The sequence below is a fragment of the Vulpes vulpes genome, chromosome 7, assembly GCF_048418805.1.
Source record: "Vulpes vulpes isolate BD-2025 chromosome 7, VulVul3, whole genome shotgun sequence".
Lineage (NCBI taxonomy): Eukaryota > Metazoa > Chordata > Mammalia > Carnivora > Canidae > Vulpes > Vulpes vulpes.
In genome coordinates this window covers 71,888,894-71,913,611 of record NC_132786.1, presented here as the reverse complement: position 1 = coordinate 71,913,611, position 24,718 = coordinate 71,888,894, and the positions used below count along the sequence as shown (strand labels likewise).

The window sequence follows — 24,718 nt, the reverse complement described above, 5'->3', positions numbered from 1 at the left end:
TGCAGTCCACTTTCTTCAAAATATTATTTGATACACTAAAATTTTGAATCACCAAAATGACCATCCAATAATTTTGAATTTATAATAGCATGTGAGCTGCATTATGACAAATTTAGAATAACAAAGTAATGAACAATTTCAACTGACCATTTTTCTATCCCACTTATATGGAAAGAGTGCTGACTCAATCTCTTTGGAAATATAAAACATTTTATAGAAGACTTTGTGTCTAATATGGCATGGCTTTTGTTTTGCTTTTACATTTTAAAGTGGCAGGAGCCTTTACATTTTATAGATCTCAGAGCTGTTTCTCTGAGGGACTCAACTGTAAAGCCAATGATGTGGTCCAATGGCCTTCTCAACAATAGGGAAATGGAGGTCAGTGAGGAACAAACAGACTTGCCCAAGTGAACAGACTGTTTAGTGACAGAGCTGAGTTTGCACCAGAAGCCAGATCTCTTGTTCAGTCAACAGTCCTTACAGTATATGATGCTGCCTTCTGCAGAATCTTAACATAGGAAGAAAAACAGTAAATAAATTAAGTACTTGTGTTTTTAAAGCATCAATACCTACCCAAGCATTCCTGACTCTTTGGTCTTTATGATGTAAAGGAACATTAACAATGTATGAAACATATTATTTCGGCCCTGGAACAAAGACAAGAGATGCAAAATTTAAACCAAGCCAAATAAAACATTATGCAAACCAAACAAAAAGAAACAGATCCTATCGATTCACATTCTACTAACTCAGAATTCCGTGTAATTCAGATTTTCATTTGCATGGACTTGGACAGAAACTTCAATAGCCCAAAATATTAACATTTACAAAGTTGAAATATTAAACTTGAAAAAAAGGGAAACTAATATTCTCTTCAAGGAATTTGATGGACAACAAAATTTAGACAGTGTAAAATTTCTTAGTAAAAAAGCTGATAACAACAGGAAGTGCAAAGGTCATCAGCAGAACTGATGTTTGCAGTCAAGAGTAAAATACCTGAATACAAATGTACACTAGTACGATAATCTTTTATATAAAGTATTTTGATAATATATTTTTAAAAACCTTGGAAATATTCTGTAACCTAGAATTCTACTTTTGGACTTTAAGCTAAGAAATTACACAAAATGGAGATAGCTATATCCATAAAAATGAATACTCAGCAGTGTTTATGATAATGAAGAATTAAAACATTCAAAGTGTCGAACAATAGAGAAATGATTGAATAAATTATGTTACAATCTTATGATAAAGTTTTTTACAGCTATTAAAAAAGTGTTTCTATAGGTTTTTAATGAAATGGAAAATTATGGTTTTTTAAGGTAATTAATTTAAGGTAATTAATTTTAAAAGGAAATAAAATTACAGAAATGTTTTCAACCCACAAAGCAGCACAAAGAAAGACCAAAAAGAAATTTACCAAAGGCAATACACCAAAAATGTTAACAATAGCTGCCTTTAAGTAATGGAATAATAAGTGATCTTTCTTCTTTTTCTTCATACTTTTCTAAATTAAGCATATATTACCTTTATAGTTAAAAAAATGAGATATTCAAGAAACATTTTCCCTAATTTAAAAAGTTTAGTTGTTCCATAAACAAGGGATTCTAATTTTAATAATATTATCAAAGCAAGTCATCCGTGCCATTCTGTAATAGCAATTTCTAAATTTAGAAATACCTTTGGAAGATTGTAGACATGACGCTGGTAGATTAGCTCATAATGGGGAGGGTTGATAGCACTTTGATAAATGCAAAAAACATTCTCATTTGTCACATCTGTAAAAAAAGTATGCTACATTAAAAAAACAAGCCAACCTCTAGACATATCTCATGTGAAAATCTCAATTCATTCTTTAGGAAGTTTATACCTGGTTTATTTGGTGTCTGAACAAAGTGCTGAGAAGTAAATGTTTTTCCATCAGGGTACTTAGGATGTGGAGGTAATCTGGAATCGAGGTAGGTGCAAAATACATGCATGATGATCTGAAGATGAGGAAACAATTTTTCAAAATCAGCATGAAAATCTATCATGGCTTTAAGCCTTTGTCTATAATGACTCCAATTTTTAAATTTTTCCCTAAAGAGAGAACTAGCAAAAAATGCTTTCAAGTGGCTACATTTCTAAGATGAAACCAAAAAATGCAAAGAGAAAAAAAAAGCAAGACATTCCCAGTTTTCTGTTAAGTGAATCACTCATACTCATATATATAACAAAAAAAAAAAAGAGAGAGAAATACACATATATTCTCAATTTGAGTATCAGCATTTGAAACTTCATTTTTACACATTTAAAATAAAGAACACGATCTTGAAAAATTCTTAAATGCTCAAACATTATACTCTTTGATCTCATCAATCTTAATTCTAGGAATCTTTTTTTTTTTTTTTTTTTAATTTAGAGTAGGGGAGCATATGGGGAGGGAGAGAGAGAATTTTAAGCAGGCTCCACTCCCAGAATCTTATATGGGGCTTGATTTCATGACCCTGAAGAGATTATTACCTGAACCAAAATCAAGAGTCAGACTTAATTAACCAGACTGAGCCACTTAGGCTCCCCTAGCAATCTTTCTTAAAGCCATAATCCCAATTAAGAAAAAAATATGCATCATGATATTCCTTTCAATACTATTTAAAACAGAAACTATATAATTCTTGAACTTTTAATTCGAACGTAGAACAGTTGTGTAATAATGAAAAAAATACTTAAACACTTCCAAAGTGGAGAAAAAAAAAAAAAAAGAACACAAAATTTTATGTGTGGGATGACTGCAACTATGATAAAAATATCAAAAAATAGTACAATCTAAGTAAAGGGGGAAAAAAGAAAATATACCAAAATATTAACAGTGGTAAAGATGCTGGTAACATTTAAAATTTTTATTCCTACCTTAATTTCTAAATTCTTTAATACTTTTTTTTTTTTAAGATTTTGTTTATTTACTTCAGGGGTGGGGAGAACACAGAGGGAGAATAAGAAGCAGACTCTCTGCTGAGCAGGGAGTCCAATGCAGGGCTGGAGCCCAGAACCCTGAGATCATGACCCAAGCCAAAGGCAGACAACTGACTGAGCCACCCAGGCACCCAACACTTATTTTTATAATGGAAAAATAAAAGCATGTACATCCAACAACGTGGAAAAATGTTAAACTGAAAAAAACAAAACTAGGGACTTACAGCAGAATCAGTGGGCAGGTCTGTATCCCACTTGCGTCCTTTGAAGTCTCCACCTCTATTCCATCGAAATGAACTCATGCAGCCTCCCTGAGAAAGTTCTAGAGCAACAAAGATGAAATTTAAAAGGAAGAAGAAGAAAGAAGGAGGAAGAAGAAGGAGGGAGAAGAAAGAGAAGAAGGAAGAAGGAAGAAGAAAAGTCGCCAAAGTCCAAGGGGTTACCATAAGGGAAGCATATCATTTTAAATACCTGATGAAAACACTCAAACATAAAGCAATACAAGATATAAAAGATTAACTTACACATTACCATGAAGAAAGAATGAATCAGACAAATTCACAATGTGGGCTAAAATGTGATCTTAAAAAAGTCAATGTTGTCTGGGGAAAAAAAAGTGGGGCAGAGTGGTTCTAGAGAAAGAGACCGAAGAAAGATAAAACAACATAAGGTAATGTGTGAACCTAGACTCTATTCTGGTTAGGAAAAACAAAGGGTATGTAACATTCTTTGGACAATTGGGAAATTTGAATATGAACTGTATATTAGATGAAATTATAGAAATATTGCTAATTTTAAAGGTCTGTTGTGTATTGGGGTTATGCAGGAGAATGTTCTTATTGTTAGGAACTCACATGCTGAAAACCAATCATGTCTGTATTGAATTTCAAATGGCAGAGCAAAGAAATAAAAAGTTCCTGTGTATGTATGTAGAGAATCAAGGACAGCGAAATGTTGGTAACTATTCAATCTAGAAGGCCTATATAGTGTTCACTGCACCTTTTAAGCTTTTTTGTATATTTGATATAGAATATAATAACACTTTCTATGTACCTTGCATATATGTGCACACACACACATATTTTTTTGGAAATATAGATATCCTGCTATCAGGCAATCTTGTCAAAAACTGTAACCTGGATTTATAGGAAATACAGAGAATCTTGTAAAATTATACTCCATGGGGATATAAATCAGTAAAATCCGCAACTCTACAGGACAATCCATTTTTTTCAGCAAATAAGTTGCAAAGGGAAAAAAAAAAAAGGACAGACAGGACACCTTTAGCTTGAAAGGAACTTAAAACGCTGCATCAACCAGTCACACCATGAATCCCAATTCAAATACCAAAAAAGTAATTACACATTTTATGAGATGGTTGGACATTCATACATAGGCTATACATTTCATGATACAAAGAAATCGTTAAAAAAAATTAGGTGTGACAATTGTACTGAAGTTGTTTTTAAAAGGCCTAATCATTGAGACACATACAGAGCTACTTACAGATGAGGTGACAACATATACAACGAGATAACAAGATATATAATACAGGAAGGGAAGAGGCAGATGGGGGTAGAGATGGGGCCAGGGATGCCCAGGCACTAAAGGCTGCAGGGACCAGGGGCTATGTACAAGAGGCTTGAGTATACTGTATAGTTTTACAATATCTGAATTTTCCTTATAATAAAAAGATGGTTTTTTTTTTTTAAGATTTTATTTATTTATTCATGAGAGACAGAGAGAGAGAGAGAGACAGGGACACAGGCAGAGGGAGAAGCAGGCTCCATGCAGGGAGCCCGATGTGGGACTCGATCCTGGATCTCCAGGATCACACCCTGGACCAAAAGCGGCAGTAAATCGCTGAGCCACTCGGACTGCCCAATAAAAAGTTTCTTAAGTCATGATAGATGCTTATTCTTGAACCCTAGTCCAAAACTAAAGGAGAGAGGGGAGCACCATAATGTTTTCAAATTAAAATTTATGATAAATCTGAAGAGTGAAATACTATTTCTAAAACTTGTTTTAGTGATGAGAACACTTTACAGTTTTTCAAATAAAACCAGGGAATCATAAAGACAGAGAGGTAATATCAAGGAGGCTAAATTTCCTGATTCTCATATTAGTCTCCTCAGAAGATCATATTTTCCTCCAAATAATCCAAATATAACAGAAATACAAAGAAGTAACATATTAAACATGAATGATAAGAATTGAGAGAAAGAAGTATCAGCATGCTCAAACTATAAAGAATGTCATAGTGGCATCCATTCTTGGTAGTTAAAGAGTAGAAAATGAGTGAAATATTTACTTGAGCCCATGTAGCTCATAGTTGTTTCTCCATACAGAATAAAATTAATTAACATATTCAGGGCTAATTATATCATTTTGACATTTTAAGCACATGAAATATAAATCACAAGTTGTTCAAATATAAGCCTTAATTAAACCATAATTAAATATATATCTATTAAATATAAGATACTTAGTGATACTTAAAATGTTTTTCCTTGTTACTTTTTTGAAAGAAAGAGAAAGAGATGGGGGGGGGGGGGAGTTGGAGGGAAGGGGCAGAGGGAGACAGAGAGAGAGAATCTTAAACAGGCTCCACACTCAGTGCAGAGTCTGACATGGGACTTATCTCAACAATCTCGAGATCTTGACCTGAGCTAAAACCAAGAGTTGGACGCTTAACCACTGAACTACCCAGACACCCCTGCTTGTTACTTTTATTTATAAAATCTCAAAGTGGTAAAATTTTTTCTTCTTCAAATTACTAGTTACCTTTGATCCTTTCAAACAAGTATTCCTGATTTGGTGTAAGGTCTAGATACTGCACAATTGTATTCAACGTTGGAATGAGAGGTGCTTTGACCAGAGCAGCTTGTTTCAAGCTAGTAATACTAGCCTCTGTTAAAAATAAAACACACAGGACACAGATTATTCTTCATGCAGGTCTCTTAAACAAGTTAAAATGCTCTTCCCCCAATAGATGCTAAAGGAATAAATGAGAGCAATAATAGTTTTAACAACTTGCATTATCTACTTACAATTTCTTTTTATCATTTCTGGCACGGTGGTCAGATTTATAAACACAGACACCATATGCACACACACTCCAAAAGCAGCAGCCAAATCCATTCTGACAAAACTAATACACAAAATATTTTTGTGGGGTATGTATCAAAAGATACATGACAGCTTTCAAAACCAGGTTGAGTTAAAAGTTGCCTGTTATGCCACTGACAAGCAGAACTTTTAATGACAGTGATTTCTCTTATCGTGAATGACAACTATACACAGAAATTAAACTGACAGGAATTTCAGAATGTCTAACCTTACTAGGAATACTCAATGTCAGGGAAAAGGCATTCTTCTATGTGACATGGTTGCTAGAGCATAAACTGGTATAAGCTTTTCAAAAGGTTTACATATGTCAAAAGTCTTGCTGTATTTATTCCTACTGAACTAACAACTCCACTTCAAATAAATTATCCCTAAAAAATAATTACAAATGTACACAAAGATTTAGATAAGATGATATTTACTCACAGCATTATTAACAGAAAGGGAAAAAGCTCTACATTTCAGATAATAAAGATGGGTTAAATACATTACACATGCGACAAAACAGTATGACCCCAATTTATTTAAAAACATATGCATATATGTACCATCTCCCCTCAACTCCTAAATATACACTTTTAAAACTTTAATGTTCTTAAATCATGGTATAACTTACAATTGAGATAGTATCATAACCAAAAATAATATTTGGTTGTGACTTAAAATTGGTATCTTTGGAAATAGAATTATGGGTAATACCCTTCTTTCTGTACTTCTGTCTCTACTTTCCAGCCTTTCTACAATGATCATAATATATATTGCATTTGTAGTCACAAAGCAATGCCATTTTTTTTAAAAAGCACATCACACTAGTAAAATGTTGTGGAAAATACACATTTTAATAGCTCCCCCCTCCCTGACACCTATTTTTATAGCTTTTAAAGAACGCTCAAAGAGGACAGGCACAGGTTCAAAAACATTACCAAGATCTAGAAAGTAACCATTCTAGATTTCGGAGTCAGAGAGCTCTGGTCTCAAATCTGTTCTGTGACACTGGGCAAATTACGTAGGCTCTCTGTGTCTTAGCCTCATCCATTAAATGGGACATTAACAGCTTTCAAGGTTAATGAGAGGGTCTGTAAATTACATATGAAACTCTTGGATACTCAATAAATAGATGCCTTTGGGATATAAAATTCTATTCTTAGTCCAGAGGATAAATATTGATTAAAAGACACCCCATATAAGTAGAAAGTAGTAATGTGCAACCCAAAGCACTTAAATATTTCAAGGAGAAATTTATTCTCTAAAAAGAGGTGGTTGACTACTATTCCTTATTTATTTTGAAATCTAATTACTTAACATTAAATAAGTTATGGTATATATATTTTAGACAAATTATAGGGAATCTTAACAGCTTTATTTTTTGTAGGTAAGAATTGAAGATAGGTGATTTTTTTTTTTTTTAAGATTTTATTTATTTACTCATGAGAGACACACAGAGAGAGAGACAGAGACACAGACAGAGGAGAAGCAACTCCATTCAGGAAGCCCAATGTGGGACTCGATCCTGGGACTCCAGGATCCCGCCCTGGGCCGAAGGCAGGCGCCAAACTGCTGAGCCACCCAGGGGTCCCCAAAAATAGGTGATTTAAATTAGCATTGTTACAAACATTCTTTATGCTTTGTACAACTTTGGAATTAGTATCTGATAAGGGACTTGTATCTAGAATATATAAAGGAAACCTCAATGATAAAAAAGATAAATAATCCAATTTAAAAATGGCAAAGGATCTGAAAAGACATTTCTCCTAAGAAGATTATGAATGGCCAATAAACACATGAAAAGATGCTCAACATCAGTAGTCAAAAGGAAAATGCAAATCAAAACCACAATGAGAGGGATCCCTGGGTGGCGCAGCGGTTTGGCGCCTGCCTTTGGCCCAGGGCGCGATCCTGGAGATCCGGGATCGAATCCCACGTCAGGCTCCTGGTGCATGGAGCCTGCTTCTCCCTCTGCCTGTGTCTCTGCCTCTCTCTCTCTCACTGTGTTCCTATCATAAATAAATAAAAATTTAAAAAAAAAAAAAACCACAATGAGAAACTGTTTCATACCCATTAGGATAACTATAATAAAAAAAAGACAGAGAGGGCAGCCCCAGTGGTGCAGTGGTTTAGTGCCGCCTGCAGCCTGGGGTGTGATCCTGGAGACCTGGGATCGAGTCCCGCATCGGGCTTCCTGCATGGGGCCTGCTTCTCCCTCTGCCTGTGTCTCTGCCTCTCTTGCTCTCTCTGAATGAATAAATAAATAAATCTTAAAAAAAAAAAAAAAAAAAAAAAGACAGAGAAATATGGGTGATGATGTGAGAAAGTGAAACCCTCAGACACTGTTGGTAGCAATGTAATATGGTACAGCTACTTTAGAAAACAGTCTGGCTGTTCTTCAAAAGGTTAAACATGGAGTTACCATATGGCTCAGCCACTCTACTTCTAGAGAAATTAAAACATACATCCACACAAACACCTGTATACAGCTGTTTATAGCAGCATTATTCATAATAGCCAAAAAGTAAAAACAACCCAAATGTCAATCAATTGATATGTGGGTAAACAAAATACAAAAGATCAATAAAAAGAAAGTACTGATTAAGGTTACAACATGGATGAACCTTGAAAACGTATTAAGTGAAAGAAGTCAGTCACAAATGACAACAGGTTGTATGATTCCATTTATATGAAGTATCCAGAATGGGTCTATCTATACTGGTAGTTGCCTTAGGCTAAGGGATGAGTAATGGAGGAAACAGAGTATGTGGAGTTTCTTTTTTGGGTGGTGAGATACTCCAAAATTGCAGGCTTTAAATGGGCGAACTATATGGTAAGTAAATTCTATTTCAATAAAACTCTTATTATAACAAGGCAAGTTGTTAAATAGCCCAGTATAACAAGAAAATTTCTACTTGGCGGATTCACTGAAGGAAAATCAAATGTTGGGCTCTATTTTCACATACCTCCTATCTGAAGCTCAGGACATCCCATTCGTCTCATCTGTGTGCTGACAGACTCGATCTCCTGTACCAATGGCACTAATATTGTCTCATTGATCCACTAGAAACGAGGCAAAAATTTTACACACATAATTCTAAAGCATTTCTCAAACAATTATTTTCATGAAATGCTAAGAATATTTTTACTGTCTTCTACTTGAATATTAACAGAGTATAGTGAAAGAGAATGAAGTAGCAGCTACTGAAGTCTAGAGAGTTCAGTAAACAAGCTAGTAGAGTGTAAGTCAACTAATTATATTCTTAAAGCATGTATGCCTCCATACTGCTGAAGAACATACAAAAATTTCAGTTATATATTAAGTTTTTCTTTTTTAAGATCTATTCATTTGAGAGAGCGACAGCACAAGTGGGAGGAGCAGAGGGAGAAGGAGAGAGAATTCCAAGCAGACTCCGTGCTGAGCATGGAGCCCAACGCCACGCTTAATCTCATGACCCTGAGATGACAATCTGAGCTGAATCTGAGTTGGATGCTCAATAGACTGTGCCACCTAGGTATCCCATGTCAGTTTTTCTTTTTTTTTTTTTTAATTTTTTTTTTTAATTTATTTATGATAGTCACAGAGAGAGAGAGAGAGAGAGAGAGAGGCAGAGACACAGGCAGAGGGAGAAGCAGGCTCCATGCACCGGGAGCCCAATGTGGGATTCGATCCCAGGTCTCCAGGATCGCGCCCTGGGCCAAAGGCAGGTACCAAACCGCTGCGCCACCCAGGGATCCCCCATGTAAGTTTTTCTTAAAATTTTTATGATTATTATACTTAGCTAAAAGGATAATTTCCAATTTACATTTCTATAGTAATTATCATTTAAAAATATATATATTTTAATATTTTTTTTATTTATTCATGAGAGACACACAGAGAGAAAGGCAGAGACAGGCAGAGAGAGAAGCAGGCTCCATGCAGGGATCCCGATGTGGGACTCAATCCAGGACTCCAGGACCAAGCCCTGGGCCAAAGGCAGGCGCTAAACTGCTGAGGTATCCAGGGATCCCCTAAAAATATATTTTTTAAAGATTTTATTTGAGAGAGAGAGACAGAGAGACAGAGAAAAAGCATGAGATGGGGGAGGGTCAGAGGGAAAAGCAGACTCCCTGCCGAGTGAGGAGCCTGATGCAGGGCTCAATCCTGGGACTCTGGGATCATGACCTAAGCCAAAGACAGAAGCCCAACTGACTGAGTCACCCAGGTGCCCCATCAGACAGTTTTTCATGTCATGTTAATATTTTGTAATTAATAAGACAGTTTTTCAAGCTAACATAATTGATTAACTCAGAAGGCTTATCCAGTTCCCTCAATATGAGGAAATAGATCTATTATACATATCAGATCTACTAGTTTATACTAGTATAAACTATCTACTAGTTTATTACAGTATCACTTTAGGACCAGAAACTTCAAATGCTACTTTGGATGGCTAATGTCAAACTAATTCTGAGATATGAAAAGATTGCCCAAGTAAATAGCACATTTGAACTGTGTGTTATGAGTTTAATGTATGTGCTCATGGCAACTTCAACTACTACTTCTGTTTAACCATAAAATGGAAGGATGAAAAAGGTTCAGATGAAATACAAGTATGCAATTCCTTATATAGTTTGTGAATTAAGAAACTTTTTATAAAACAAAGTTTTTTGGTAATCCATTTAGCAAGCAAATTGAATATATTTGCAAGATCTGAATTCCCACGAGGCTATTTACAGACTTTATCCCACTTATTAGTGTAACCATTTATATGCTATGCTGCAAATATTAAGGTGGTTGATTACTGAATGCTAACCAGACTCTGCTAGTAGTTTTACAAAATATATGGCATATGCATATTTTTTTATTTTTTTTACCCCCCCACCCCCCCACCCCCTGCCCATCTCTCTGCATATTTTTTTTTATCCGAAAAACTTGGTATTTCAAACCTGTAAGTAGAAATAAAAGGGAGTATAGTTCTAGGGCATCATTTCACTTATTCATTCTTCCAACATGTATTCAACACATTCCACTTGCCAGCCACTCTTAGGCTGTAACAAAATTACCTAAAGGTTCAGAATTATATACCCTATGCTATACCTTTCACCTCTATGAGAGATTTTTACGTTTAAAAAGCCATCCAGGGATCCCTGGGTGGCGCAGCGGTTTAGCGCCTGCCTTTAGCCCAGGGCGCGATCCTGGAGACCCGGGATCGAATCCCATGTCGGGCTCCCGGTGCATGGAGCCCGCTTCTCCCTCTGCCTGTGTCTCTGCCTCTCTCTCTCTCTCTGTGACTATCATAAATAAATAAAAAATTAAAAAAAAAAAAAAAAAAAAAGCCATCCAGTCTTCTGGTTCAAGAAAATAGGCTATTTTCAACACTCCCTCTTGATACTCTATTAAAATTACAGCAAGAGATTAAAAAGGAGTACAAGTGATTTCAACAGATTTCTAGAAGATGTAGAGTGGACGCATGAGTGCTGAAAGATGGAAGAGTTGAAGCTGCAGCCTCCACAGGAATCTATGTGGAGCCCTGAGTGGAGGAGGGCTCGTGGACCCCTCAGCACTTGGGACCTACTGGTACTTCCAAGAGTGGGAAGGAGGCAGGGTTGAAATGAGTTGATTCACTTGCTCTTGATGAGTTGGCCTTCTAGGCCAAAGAGAGAGTTCCTCTCCAAAACAACTGAAGAAAGTGAAATACTCTGAACTGACTTCTAGTATATATTACTTTATGTATCTTAAAAGTTCTCTAGGGGCAAGGGCATCATTTGTTTCCCTCGCATCTCTAGAATGTTATAGGTTCTGACAGGAAAGCTCTTTGAAAACAAAACAAAACAAAACAAAACAAAGAAGAAGCAAATAAAATCGAGCTACTGGGCAAGGGAAGATCTTAATTAAATATATTATTCCTTTATCCACTTAAAATAAACTGATTTACTAAATATGGAGAGAGGAAAAAAATCCAGTGAAAACAGACACCATAAGATAAATGTGTTTATCCTTACATATGTGCCATCCATATTGCAATTTTAATAATAATTAATTCTGATATTCTAAGTAGTAATTAACACCTCTAAATGATATTCTAATAACATACTTTGCATATAAAGAGGCACTAGTATTGTCCAAACAGTAATGTCAGAACTTACATTTCTGAATTTAGCTGTCCATGAATCCATATGATCAAGAAGTTGTCTATTCATAGTCACTCTTGCCCAAACCTATTAAAAATATGTTTAAAATGAACAATCAGTGAGGAAAAATTTTGCCGGAAATTAGTCACTTTCCTCCACTTTCCAAAATACATGGAAAAAAAAAATCTGAAAAACATCTTCATAAACATTGGCATTGATCTAATTAATATGCAATTAAATTTCTCATTTCAAATATTTTTCATAATTTTATTTATTTATTTATTTACTTATCTATTTATTTATGATAGTCACAGAGAGAGAGAAGGGAGAGAGAGGCAGAGACATAGGCAGAGGGAGAAGCAGGCTCCATGCACATGGGAGCCCGATGTGGGATTCAATCCCGGGTCTCCAGGATCACGTCCTGGGCCAAAGGCAGGCACTAAACCGCTGCGCCACCCAGGGATCCCTGCAATTAAATTTCTTACTTTCTACTTGGTTGCTATTTGTGCACAGATACCTCTTTAAAATTCCTTACATTGGTATGTTTAAAGAATATTCCTGCTTTTATGAACAAAATAAAAATCTTATATTTGGTATTAAACTGATGAAGTTACAGACTGTTCAAAATTCTAATCCAAGTGTATTTTTATTATTTTTAAAAAAAGATTTATTTATTTGAGAGAGAGAGACAGCAGGGGGAATGGGCAAAAGGAGAGGTGGAAGGAGACAGGGAGGAGGAGAGAGAAGCAGACACCCTACTGAGTGTAGAGCTCAATGTGGGGCTCAATCTCAGGACCCTGAGATCATGACCTGAGCTGAAATCCAGAGCTGGACACAACCGACTGAGCCATCCAGGTGCCCCAAATCCAAATGCATATAATTTAATTAATTTATTTTTGCATTTATTTATTTATTTGTTTATTTATTTATAAAGATTATTCATTTATTCATGAGAGATACACAGAGAGACAGAGGCAGAGACACAGGCAGAGGGAGAAGCAGACTCCATGCAGGGAGCCTGACATGCGACTCAATCCTGGGTCTCCAGGACCATACCCGGGGCTGAAGGCGGCACTAAACTGCTGAGCCACCCAAATGCATTTTAAAAGCAAGAATCTTATATATTAAGTACAAATAGATACTTGAGATGTCTTTTTATAAATGAATGAAAAAAAATGTTTTTCATTCAGGACACTAATGTCAACTATATATTACAAGGAATAAAACATACAATATAATTCAGCTTTAGGTACAAGAAGTTAGATAGGAGCTTTTCCACTATTTAATGTGTGTCAGATTTATGTTTCTAGTCAGTAAAAGTGAAGGTTACAAGGAAAAAGAAAAGTTCCAGAAGTAGAAGAGACTTTCTAACAATCTACAATCATAAATATTAAGTCATTTTTATTTTCCACTTACTTCCTCTGCAGCTTGTTTAGAACTGAGGTCAGCTTCATCTTTGTTAGCACATGGGGCCTGAGACCTACAGGCAAGTTGATACTGAAACTTCTTTAAAGTTTGTGCATAATCTCCCATAGAACGATTGTAGTTCCAGAAAGTAGGACTGGTGGAAGGCGAGGTAGAGTCTGGACTCCCTACAATGATGAATTTAAAGAGCATCAGTGTGCGCTATAATAATTTTGACATCCAGAGTTAGCTCACAAACACTGGGTATCTAGGCACCCAGGCAATGGCAATCAAAGAAGACAAAGCCCCATGGGGCTCTTCTCCTTCCTTCTCTCTAACATTATCTTTTCTTCTGAGAACATATGTTAGCCTGTGCTAAAGTTAAAAAAGAATATTTCCTGAGCTATATAATGTTAACACCGAGTGGTTGAAAGCGTTTGGCTTTTTGGTAAAATGAAGCTTGTTACATCTCTAAGACTTTCAAATGTTTTAGCAAGAAACAAACAAAAACCACATTTTTTTCAGGAAATAAATAGGCTAAAGAAGTTCCTTGCTTCAATTTTTAGTAGCTCTTTCTGAATGGGACAACTATAGCTTTCTATTAATAAACTACTCTTTGGGTCAGCAGCTATATTCACTCTTCCCCGTGTGTTTTTGGAGCCTGTAATAACTCCTATGTTGTATTAAAAGAGACGGCTGACTACACTCTAAATTTCTAAATGTTAATAGTTACATAAGCCTCTAGAGGCTTCTACTAGAGTATTTGTCACACTTTTAGGTTATAGTTTGTCTTTTTACCCAAACAGAATTTGAGCTCCTTGAGGGCAGGAAATATTATTTTTCCCTAGCATCCCTGTGAGCTGCTGTGGCTGCTCTGGAGAATTTTGTAGGCTTTGGGAAACCTATCAGCTTGGATTTCACACCCAAGTGGGAGGCCTGTAATGAGGATGCAGGCCTAGGAGAGGTAGAGTTGGTTTGAGACCCTTCTCCTATCTCTATCCCCTGTACCTGGCAGAGGGCCAGGAACCTTAAAGGGCCACATTTTTGGTAGATTAAGAAAAAAAGTTCGTCCACTGGCACCAAGGAGTAACAAGGAAAATTGTCTATCTTGGGTTATACAGGGATTTATAAATTATCCATTTTCACATGGGTTTAGAATACCTATTCATACTACCTGTGAAGTCCAGGAACCTCCTAGCCCAGAAATTACCTAAGTTAGTTCAAAGTCAGTGATATTCCTTAAGCACTTGGCAGAGGCAAACACAAAACTGCTAGAAGGAGATAAGGCTTCTATTCAGCTTGCCCAGGATAGAAAAGCACAGATAAAACCCTGCCACAGATGAGCTTACGAAAAACAAACAAAAATACATAAATCACAAGAGGAAACAGTTCCCAACAAAGGTATCAACAAGACAAAAGTATTAGTATTTAATCTCTAAGAACTTTATGTAACTGAACTACTAGACAGAGACTTTAAAAAAAATTATGTTTAATGTGACTGAGATGGGAAAAATAATTGAAAACATAAGAATAAAATGAGATTCTAAAGCAAATAATGCCTATTTGAAAGAGTACCAAGCAAAACCTTGAAAACTCACAACAACAACAAACCCACAATAGATAAAAAACTCAATGAGTTAAACAGCTGGTTAGACACTGCTTATGGAAGAACCAACCATCAACGCAAACTGATTAAAACAAACAAACTGGGGTGAGGGGAAAAACAGAAGAAGGCCAAACTACCAAATGTGGAAGAAATGAAAGTATTACCAAGTCTCCACTTTGCAACCACGACTGCATTAACTCATTTGGGAGAGGACCATTAATGGATGCTAAAACCATGAGGTGAAAGGCTCTACTGGGGAAATGGGATTCACAAGTCCCAAAGTATCACACTACAGATTATTTATTAATTACCAAAGGGAAAAAAGCTAAGGTTGCCATCATCTTGACCACGTGATCTAATTTAATGTTACCAATAAAGGGACAAAATGATATGTGTCTCCTGACAGTTAATGTTGAAACAAGCATTAATGGCATCTAAGTTGTATTCTTGCAGCAGCCCCCCCCCCCCAAAAAAAGTTTTTGTCCAAGAAATTACATTTAAACTGATTCAAGAAGCACCTGGGTGGCTCAATGGTTGAAAATCTGCCTTTGGCTCTGGTTGTAATCCCAAGGTCCTGGGATCAAGTCCTGCATCAGGCTCCACGCAGGGAGCCTGCTTCTACCTCTGCCAATGTCTCTGCCTCTCTCTCGTGTCTCTCATGAATAAATAAAATCTTTAAAAAATTAAAATTAAAAAATAAACTGATTCTAATCTAATCTAATAATGAAAAATGACCATGCAAATCCAAATTTGCAAAACAACTATTTGCTGATCTCTTCAAATGTAAACGTCATAAAAAACAAAGTAAACAAAAAAGCACAAATGTTTCATATTAAGACAAAAGAAGCATGACAACTAAACACAATACATGATCCCTGACTAGATCCTACACAACTAAGAGAAAAAAAGGCTACAAAGGCCATTACTTGGGTCAAATGGAAGAAATGTGAATATGAATGATAAGTATCTTAAGTATCATAATTATGTTACAGTTAGAAAATGTTCATGTTTTTAGATGTGTGTGAACTAGTGAAGGATGAAGTGGCCAGTCAGCAAAAAAATGTGTGAGAGAAAGTAAATGTGAGTGCCTGGTTTCTTACTATTGGAGAAAGGAGTTACAAATATGAAAAGGGAAGATGCTGGAATAAACACTGCATAGTTGGACTGCAATTAGAGGTATTAGTGCGAACTCAGGGTTTTTAATATATATCAACAGACAGATACAGAAATTCATATAGGGGTGTGTGTGTATCTACATATATTCCTAGCTTTCTTTTGAGAAGACCTGGAGTAATGATGTCCCATCAACAGTGACATATGCAGAGCCTGGACAGTAATTTCTAAATATCATTCTCCACTAAAAAGCAATCATGGCCCCCTGGAGAAACAGTCTACACTGACTCCAGAGCTAGTTAACTGGGGAAAGTGCAAGGGGAGACTGAAATATCTTGTGGTGCTACAAAGCTCAACAACAAATAAAACAGAAGTCAGAGGATCCCACTAGCCAAATCTGAGAGAATCTAACCACCAAAATAAATGACATCATTGGGGAGAAGAAAAAGTTCTATTTCTCAACAGAATGCCAACAAATAAGTATAAAAGGTGGTTACACAACAATGTGAATGCACCTAACACCACTGAATTATAAACTTAAAAATGGTTAAAATGGTAAATATTATGCATATTTTATCACAAGAGATGTTTAAAAAAATGTAAAAGGCAATAATAAAGAAGAAATGATGGAATTAGCCACTAAGAGAACCAACATAGTAACAATTTTGAAAAGAAACTTAAAAGGATGTTAAAGCTAAGTCAAATATGATGAGGAAGAGGATATTCATACAGCCTCAAAGTAGCTCCTCACAAAATACTTATTATTTACAAATGAATTTATACAAAATACTAAATTATTTAAAACCTACAGAGGACTAGAAGTATAGGGATGGACATAAATATACTAGGCAAACACTAACCAAAAGAAAATTAGTATAGCTGTGTTAATATCAGAGAAAACAGACTGGAAGGCAAAAAGCCTAAGGAGATAAAAATGAAAGGAATAATTGATGTTAACAATCCTAAATTTATATGCACTCAACATAATTTCTTATATATTTAGCAAATTTGACAGAATTATAAGGAGGCATTTAATACAAGACAATCAGTGGAAGCTTTTAACGTACTTTTTTACTAATAGGTCGAGTGGATGAAGGTTAGTAAGATAAAGAATTTAAGAACATCTTCAAGAAGTCTGGTTCAGGGGCGCCTGGGTGGCTCAGGTGGTTAAGCATCTGCCTTCAGCTCAGGTCATGATCCCAGGGTCCTGGGATCAAGCCTGCATCAGCTCCCTGCTCAGAGGGGAGTCTGCTTCTCCCTCTCCCTCTGCCATCCACCCCCACCTTGTTCATGCTTGCTCTGTCACTCTCGCAAATAAATAAATAAAATCTTAAAAAAAAAAAAAAAAAGAAGTCTGGTTCAATGAACAAATATGGAGCCCAGTAGTTAGAGACTATGCATTATTTTCAATATACCAAGAACCATTTCTAAAAAGTGATCACAAAGAAGGCCTAAATGCAAGTCTTTAGAAATACCAAAGAATTGAACAGGGTACAGTTCACAATCTCTAGCTGTAGCACAATTAACTTAGAGGAAAAATAAAAGATAACCAAGTCTTCATTTCATATGTTTGGAAATGAAAAGCAAAACTAATCACTAACAAAACTTATAAGCAATAATAACAACACTTCTAAATAATTTCTATGGACCAAAGAATAAATGAAAATGGAAACCAGAAAAAATATCAATAGGACAAAGATATGTAGAGAAAACAACATAGGTTGTTCTTTGCATTACACTCTATAATTTTCAGTAAACTTGAAATATTTCAAAATTTAACAAGAAGAAAAAAAGCATGCATCAACAAATAACAAGATCATATTGATTTGTTTCTTTGACATTTCTGGCACTTTCAGGCAAAATTAAATTAAAAATCAATGGAGAGATTTCAAGTGACACAAAGAGCCATGGTCCAATAACTGACTTCCTCATTGCGGCCATGCTTTAGCACCTAATGTGCTTTCTGTGAAAGTTCCTGAGGGTAAAAAATCATTACTTGGCTCAATAACCTAATTTGGTTTCAAATAATTGACTTTGTTATAATCAAATCCACCCCAAATAGATTAAGATTTGCTAACATTGTTTCCCAAAGTAAACTAAAGACAAGTTCAAAAATGTTCTGAAAAACAGCAGCACTTCTAAAGTAAATTCGTTCTCTCTCCTTTATTCCTCTCTACCACACCAATCTTCCCAAGGACCAAAAGGAGACCATTATCACTTCAATAAGCTTTACTATGTACTGCTTTATAGCCTAAATTTTATTTTTTATTTTTAAAAAAGATTTTATTTATTCACTTGAGGGGGGGGGGAGTGGGCGGGGAGGGAGGGGGAGAAGCAGGCTCCCCATTGAGCAGGTAGCCCAACGCAGGGCTTGATCCCACGACCCCAGGATCATGACCTGAGCAGAAGGCAGACGTTTAACCATCTGAGCTACCCAGACCCCCCTTGCCTCAACTTTTAAATAGAAAGCATTACTTACATTATATGAAAAAGTTTTCAATCTTAATGTAGATGAAAGGTCAAGATTTCTCAGTTTTGCTATATTTTCCTTCTTAAATTTGGTGAGCTTAATTCTAACATATAAAATATAAAAACAAAATATATTTCTCTTCCAAGCTATACAAGGTAAAAAAAAAAAAGCTATACAAGGTATATCAGTAAAAAAGAAACCTTTATGTACAGGTATCAATATAATAAAAATAAGGATAATATAAAATAACACCAAAAAATGTAATTAGATCTAAACAAAAACATACATATACATACCCAGCTTAACTCTGTGCTGTTTCTCTTCTTCACTTCTAAGAAAAGTATCCAAAGTTCGTAGGTCTGTCATGTAGTCTTCTTTGTCCGTAGGGGAGTTATAGACGGTGGGTGAAGAACGGTAGCGAGATCTCAATCCACTGCTCTCCACTGGTCCAACAGTAGTAGGGTATGGAGAAGAAGGAGAGGGACTATAGCTTGCCAACTACACAAAATAGAAGAACTTCTTCTTTATTGAAATTTATTTATTTATTTTTTTTAAGATTTTATTTATTTATTTTATTTATTCATGAGAGACACAGAGAGAGAGGCTGAAACATAGGCAGAGGGAGAAGCAGGCTCCATTGTATGGAGCTTGAGGCAGGACTTGATCCCAGGACCCCAGGCAGATGTTCAACCACTGAGCCATTCAGGTGCCCTGTTTTGGTTTTTGACTTTCAAAAAGTAATACAGCAATTAGAATGGCCAAAATCCAAAACAATGCCAACAACTAACGTTAGTGAGGTTGTGGAGCAACATGACCCTCATTCACTGTTGGCAGGAATGCAAAATGATACAGCCACTTTGGAAGACAGTTTGGCAGTTTCTTACAAAACTAAACTAGACTTACCTTATGACCTTGGAACTGCACTCCTTTGTATTTACCCAAAGGAGTAGAAAATATACAAAAATCTGTATACATACGTTTACGGCAGCTTTATTTATAATTGCCAAAACTTAGAAGCAACGAAGACATCCTTTAGTAGGTGAATAGGTAAATAAATTGTGGTACAGCTGGACAATGGAGTATTACTTAGCGTTGAAAAGAAATGAGCTATGGGGCACCTTGGTGGTTTAGTCGGTTAAGCATCTGACTCTTGACTTCGGCTCAGACTGTGATCTCAGGGTCGTGAGATGGAGCCCCACAGAGCCAAGTTGGCTCCAGGCTGGGCGTGGAGTCTGCTTAATATTCTCTCCTTCTGCCTCTCCCCTCCACAACCTACCCCACCCCCCAATTGCACACATGCATTCTCTCTATTTAAAAAAAAAAAAGAGGGATGCCTGGGTGGCTTAGCTGTTAAATGTCTGCCTTCAGCTCAGGGCATGATCCTGAGGTCCTGGGATCAAGTCCCACCATCAGGCTCCCTGCATGGGGCCTGCTTCACCCTCTGCCTGTGTCTCTGCCTCTTTCTGTGTCTCTCACGAATAATAAATTATATCTTTAATAAATAAATAAATAAAAAGAAAGGAAAAAAAAAGAAAGAAAGAAAAGAATAAAGAAATGACTTATCAAGCCACGAAAAAGACATGGAAAAAACTTAAATGCACATAACTAACTGAAAGAAGCCAAATGAAAATGCTACACGCTGCATAAATTCCAATGACAAGATATTTTGTTAAAGGTAATTACAGATTTATCAATTTTGCTTCTATCAAGTCCAAAAATGAGAACTACATCCCACTTTACTGTGGGAATTGGAATGAAGGTTTCTAATCATCCCTTTTGAAAGGGGCATCCATCTTCAAAAGTTCAACTACACAACTCTTTGTAGCTTAGGAGATAATCCAGCACGATAAAAGCATTAACATTTTATAAAGACATACAAAAGTTTCACGTAAACAAGCAAAGAAAGAGGGCAAATATAAATTAAAAAACTAAAGTAAAAAATTATCATAGTCTCAACTGGTTTGAAAAACCCTGCAGAAAGACCCTAGAGGGTGACCCTCAGTTCATTATCTTTCCAAAAATGAATTTTTTTTTCTTTCATTTTTGGACATGGTATAAAGAACTTCTGACTAGGTATCAGGATCTGGGTTCTGTTCTTGGCTCTTTTTTTTTTTTTAAGATTTTATTTATTCATGAGAGACACAGAGAGAGAGAGGCAGAGAAATAGGCAGAGGCTCCCAACAGGAAGCCTGCTGCAGGGCTTGATCCCAGGACTCCAGGATCACGCCCTGAGCCAAAGGCAGACACTCAAGCACTGAGCCACCCAGGGGCCCCTGCTCTTGGATCATAAATGGGCAATTTGGGCAAGTCAATTACCCACCATTCCTCAGTTCCCTCAGTGAGAAAATGAGGAGTTTTGACTCATTTGTGGATTTTCAAGGCAGCTCCCAATTCCAAAATAATGTGGCCAAGAGAAAAGATTCATTACCTTATTATAACCACTAATGGGAGAGTAAGTCACTCCTGGGCTATAGGAACCGCTGCCACCTGATGACAGACCTTGCAGCTGCGGGCTATATCCAGTTATACAGCTGGTGGTGAACTTGGGGCTGGTACTGGGTGAACGAGATGGGCTATAACTCAATACACTCTGACCCTGAATTGAAGGAGAAGGTGGAGAAGGAGGGATCTGGGTTGCTGCCAGATCATGTGGAGGAGTAGTCTGTACAACTAGAAAGAAGGAAAGAATAAATAAATAAAAGTGCATGCATGTATAAATTAAAATTCTATGAAAATAGATTTAATGAACTGAATCTTTTTCAAGAAAAAGAAAGCAATAGTGAGTTGGTTGCTAAATTACATAACATGTTACTACCTAAGGACACAAAGTAGTTATTTGCCATTTCAAAGTAAGAGATCAGCTTCAATGCAGTTAAGAGTTAGTCATTTAATTTTAATTGTAATTAAATAATGGAACAAACTTTCATGAGGCTGTCAAATATTATTTCCATTCAGTTAATACAAATAGGAATGATAATCATTGGTCTTAAGACAATCTATTATAGACTTGTTTAATACAATTGAACCAGATGGCCTTAGAAGTCCCTTCCAGTTCAGTCTACAAAAAGGGCAAATTAAATTGAGAAAGATTTATTGCCAACCTTTCCACCTTTGCAAAATGTATACAACACTTACCAGCTGTTTTCAACCCTAAAAGTGTTTGCTGTCCAGGGCTAACAACCAGACTTGTTGGTGCCACAGTGTATTTGAAATATCTCCAAAAATCAAATAAGGCATTTAGGCTGAAGAGGGATGCAAGGGCAAGCTCTGGAAGAGAACAATGTATTTTATTTTTTTTTAGAGGGGACAGAACATTTATGGGGGGAGGGCACAAAACTCTTCATACTTCAGTAAGTTAACAACAAAATTGAAAACTATCTTCTTATTCCTCATAACAGTTACCATTTAATGAATTTATATTATACATAATGTTTATTACATAAAAGTCTATTATAGGGCATTTACTAGTGATTTTCAAAATGTTATTGGGGCACCTGGGTGGCCCGGTTGTGAGTTTGAGCCCCATGGTAGGTTTAGAGATTACTTAAAAATAAAAAAATAAAAGAATAATCTTTTTTTTTTTTTAAGATTTTATTTATTTACTCATGAGAGACACACACAGAGAGAGAGGCAGAGACACAGGCAGAGAAAGAACCAGGCTCCATGCAAGGAGCCCAATGTGGGACTTGGTCCCGGGACTCCAGGATCACGCCCTGAGCTAAAGGCAGATGCTCAACCACTGAGCCACCCAGGTGTCCCCCCAATTTTTTTTAATCTTAAAAAAATATATTATCATTAGTCCTTACAACCTTGTACAATAAACATTTTCAACTTCACTGGACTAGAGAAGTGACTTTTGCGATAGCACACAGTTACCGAAGCCATGATTATAGACTTAAAAACTCGTGCTTAGTTACTTGCCACACCACCTCCCTAACACAGATTCCAGAGTAATGTGTATATTAAACTATGGAACTTACGTTAATGGCCATAAAGACTCTTCAGACCCCAGGAGTACTGAAGAGGAGAAACAGACAGAGAAGAGGAAGGAACAAGGAAACGGAGGAAGGCATCAATGAAGAAATCTCGTTATTCTTGAAAGGAGAAATGGGAGGGAAGTAGGGAAGGCATTTCGGAGAGAATAACAAATACAAATCATCACCACCAAACAATGTTTTTCATCACAGAACACCAATGATTACCTGGAATTGCACTTTTAATTTGTCTTCTTTACTAGAGTGTTCTTTCCATGAGGGCAGGGACCTTGTTCCCTTCCTGCTATACTCTCAGTTTTTGGGACATAGTACACACTTGATTATTTATGGAATGAAGGAATGAATACTAAGTTGAGTTAAACGTGAATGGAGTTTTTCACTGGCAGCAAATCTAAATCATAGTAATATTAATTACTTACCAATGTACCAGAGGGGCCAGTATGTCACATTATAATATGAACTAATCAATTTTCCAGTCCTGAAACAAATTACAAAAAAGGCTTTTCAAAATCTTTAAAAACAAAAAAACAAACAACAAAAACAAACACCCCAAAGCAAAACAAACACCCAAATCTGTAGAATCGACCAACCATGGCTCTGTAAGTTTCACTTTTTTTTTTTCTTTTGGCTAATTAACTTACATTTCAGTATATATCATTCCAGCCATAGATACATTTAGGAGTCCCCAGGCTAAAACCACTTTCTTAGCTTCTGTTTCTTTTCTCATCTTGATGGTTCTGTCAATAAGGGAAGCACTAGGATTTGTCTCCCCTTGCATCTATTCAAAAACAAAAAGCACAGGAATTAACGAAAAGAAACCACTTCTCCATTTAGTAAATCAAACTTGTGTCCTTTATCACAGTAACTAAAAACTGCACATTTTCCCATATTTTTAAAATCTTTCCAAAATTGTTTGCATTTTATTATTCTCTGAAGAGAGAATGCTAAGTTATAACTGTATTGGCACCATATTGGAATCAACAGAGAACTGGCTTTTCAGAGAACAATACTTCAATGAATAAAAATGTCTTATCTTGTATGTAAAGGATGGTGACTGTATCTGCAATTATTCCGTATTGTGCTTTTGGCATATGTCACAAGGACTAGCCCAAGGGCTCATTTAAGAAACTCAAAATACGGAGCTTTGAGAGAAGTACTCCCTATTAGCTAGAAGCCATTAAAGACTCTCCTCTTACATCTTCACGCAGAGAACATGAACTGTCTACGATCGTCAGCAACTCTGCACTCGGGTCGTCGCAGGCCCGAGACCCTGTTTGTTGCTGATAAAGTGTAAGGATTCAAGTTTTGTAAGGGTGAACACGCAAGGTGAGGAGGGTTGACGCGACTGGGGAGTGTGCCGCTTGCGTCCACGTGGGATTTCTATTTCCCTTGTTTCGCCAGGCCTCATCTCAAACAGAAGCCTCTTCCGTATCTGGAGGTGAGACTTGTAGAGCGCAGAGCAGCCCTCTTCCCGCCTCCCGGTCCGCGCGTCCAACTTCCCAGTCCCCAGAGCTTCCCTCCCTGGGTCTCCCAGCACAAACTTTAGCAGCCCCTATTGCTTTTGTCCTTTCCGCTACAGCTGGTGGGAGGCCTGGCCACACACACCACGCCCTCTGGCTGAACCCCCGACAGATCCACGGTCGCGGAAATCCCACGGCCCGCACGGGCTCCGCGTCCAGGAAGCACAAAGATGACCCCGAAAACGCACCATGTTGCTCGGCCGGAAGCCGCGGGCTCGCGCCACTCTCTACTGCACATGCGCGAAGCTAAACGGGGAAGTGAAGGCAACCGGCTGGCGGGGCTACAGTCACCGGAAGAACGAACCTTCTCGCGAGAAGAGGAGGATGGGGGAGGGACGAGAGCTTAGGAGCGTTACCAGGGAGACAGCTTTATTTTTTTATTTTTTTATTTTTTTATTTTATTTTTTTTAGGGAGACAGCTTTAGTGTGT

General features: G+C 36.8%; 1 protein-coding gene across 4 annotated transcripts in view; it reads right to left on the bottom strand.

Annotated features, from left to right (window-relative positions):
* The window catches only part of TMEM209 (transmembrane protein 209), a 29,960-nt gene extending 5,360 nt beyond the window's left edge, over nucleotides 1-24,600 (bottom strand). Inside the window, exons 1-14 of one of the 4 annotated variants that reach the window (XM_026010829.2) lie at nucleotides 24,477-24,600; nucleotides 23,410-23,546; nucleotides 23,188-23,246; nucleotides 21,909-22,040; nucleotides 21,202-21,443; nucleotides 19,070-19,271; nucleotides 13,597-13,772; nucleotides 12,196-12,267; nucleotides 9,030-9,126; nucleotides 5,737-5,862; nucleotides 3,177-3,274; nucleotides 1,871-1,985; nucleotides 1,681-1,778; nucleotides 574-647 (exon numbers count right to left, since the gene is read on the bottom strand). In XM_026010829.2, coding sequence (XP_025866614.1) covers nucleotides 574-647; nucleotides 1,681-1,778; nucleotides 1,871-1,985; nucleotides 3,177-3,274; nucleotides 5,737-5,862; nucleotides 9,030-9,126; nucleotides 12,196-12,267; nucleotides 13,597-13,772; nucleotides 19,070-19,271; nucleotides 21,202-21,443; nucleotides 21,909-22,040; nucleotides 23,188-23,246; nucleotides 23,410-23,546; nucleotides 24,477-24,479 — 1,631 coding nt within the window. In that variant the 5' untranslated portion in view covers nucleotides 24,480-24,600. Of the gene's footprint in view, nucleotides 1-573; nucleotides 648-1,680; nucleotides 1,779-1,870; nucleotides 1,986-3,176; nucleotides 3,275-5,736; nucleotides 5,863-9,029; nucleotides 9,127-12,195; nucleotides 12,268-13,596; nucleotides 13,773-19,069; nucleotides 19,272-21,201; nucleotides 21,444-21,908; nucleotides 22,041-23,187; nucleotides 23,247-23,409; nucleotides 23,547-23,964 lie in introns of all 4 variants that reach the window. The other 3 variants (XM_026010830.2, XM_072764068.1, XM_026010831.2) reach the window with 3 other exon arrangements.
* Nucleotides 24,601-24,718: the final 118 nt, after the last annotated feature.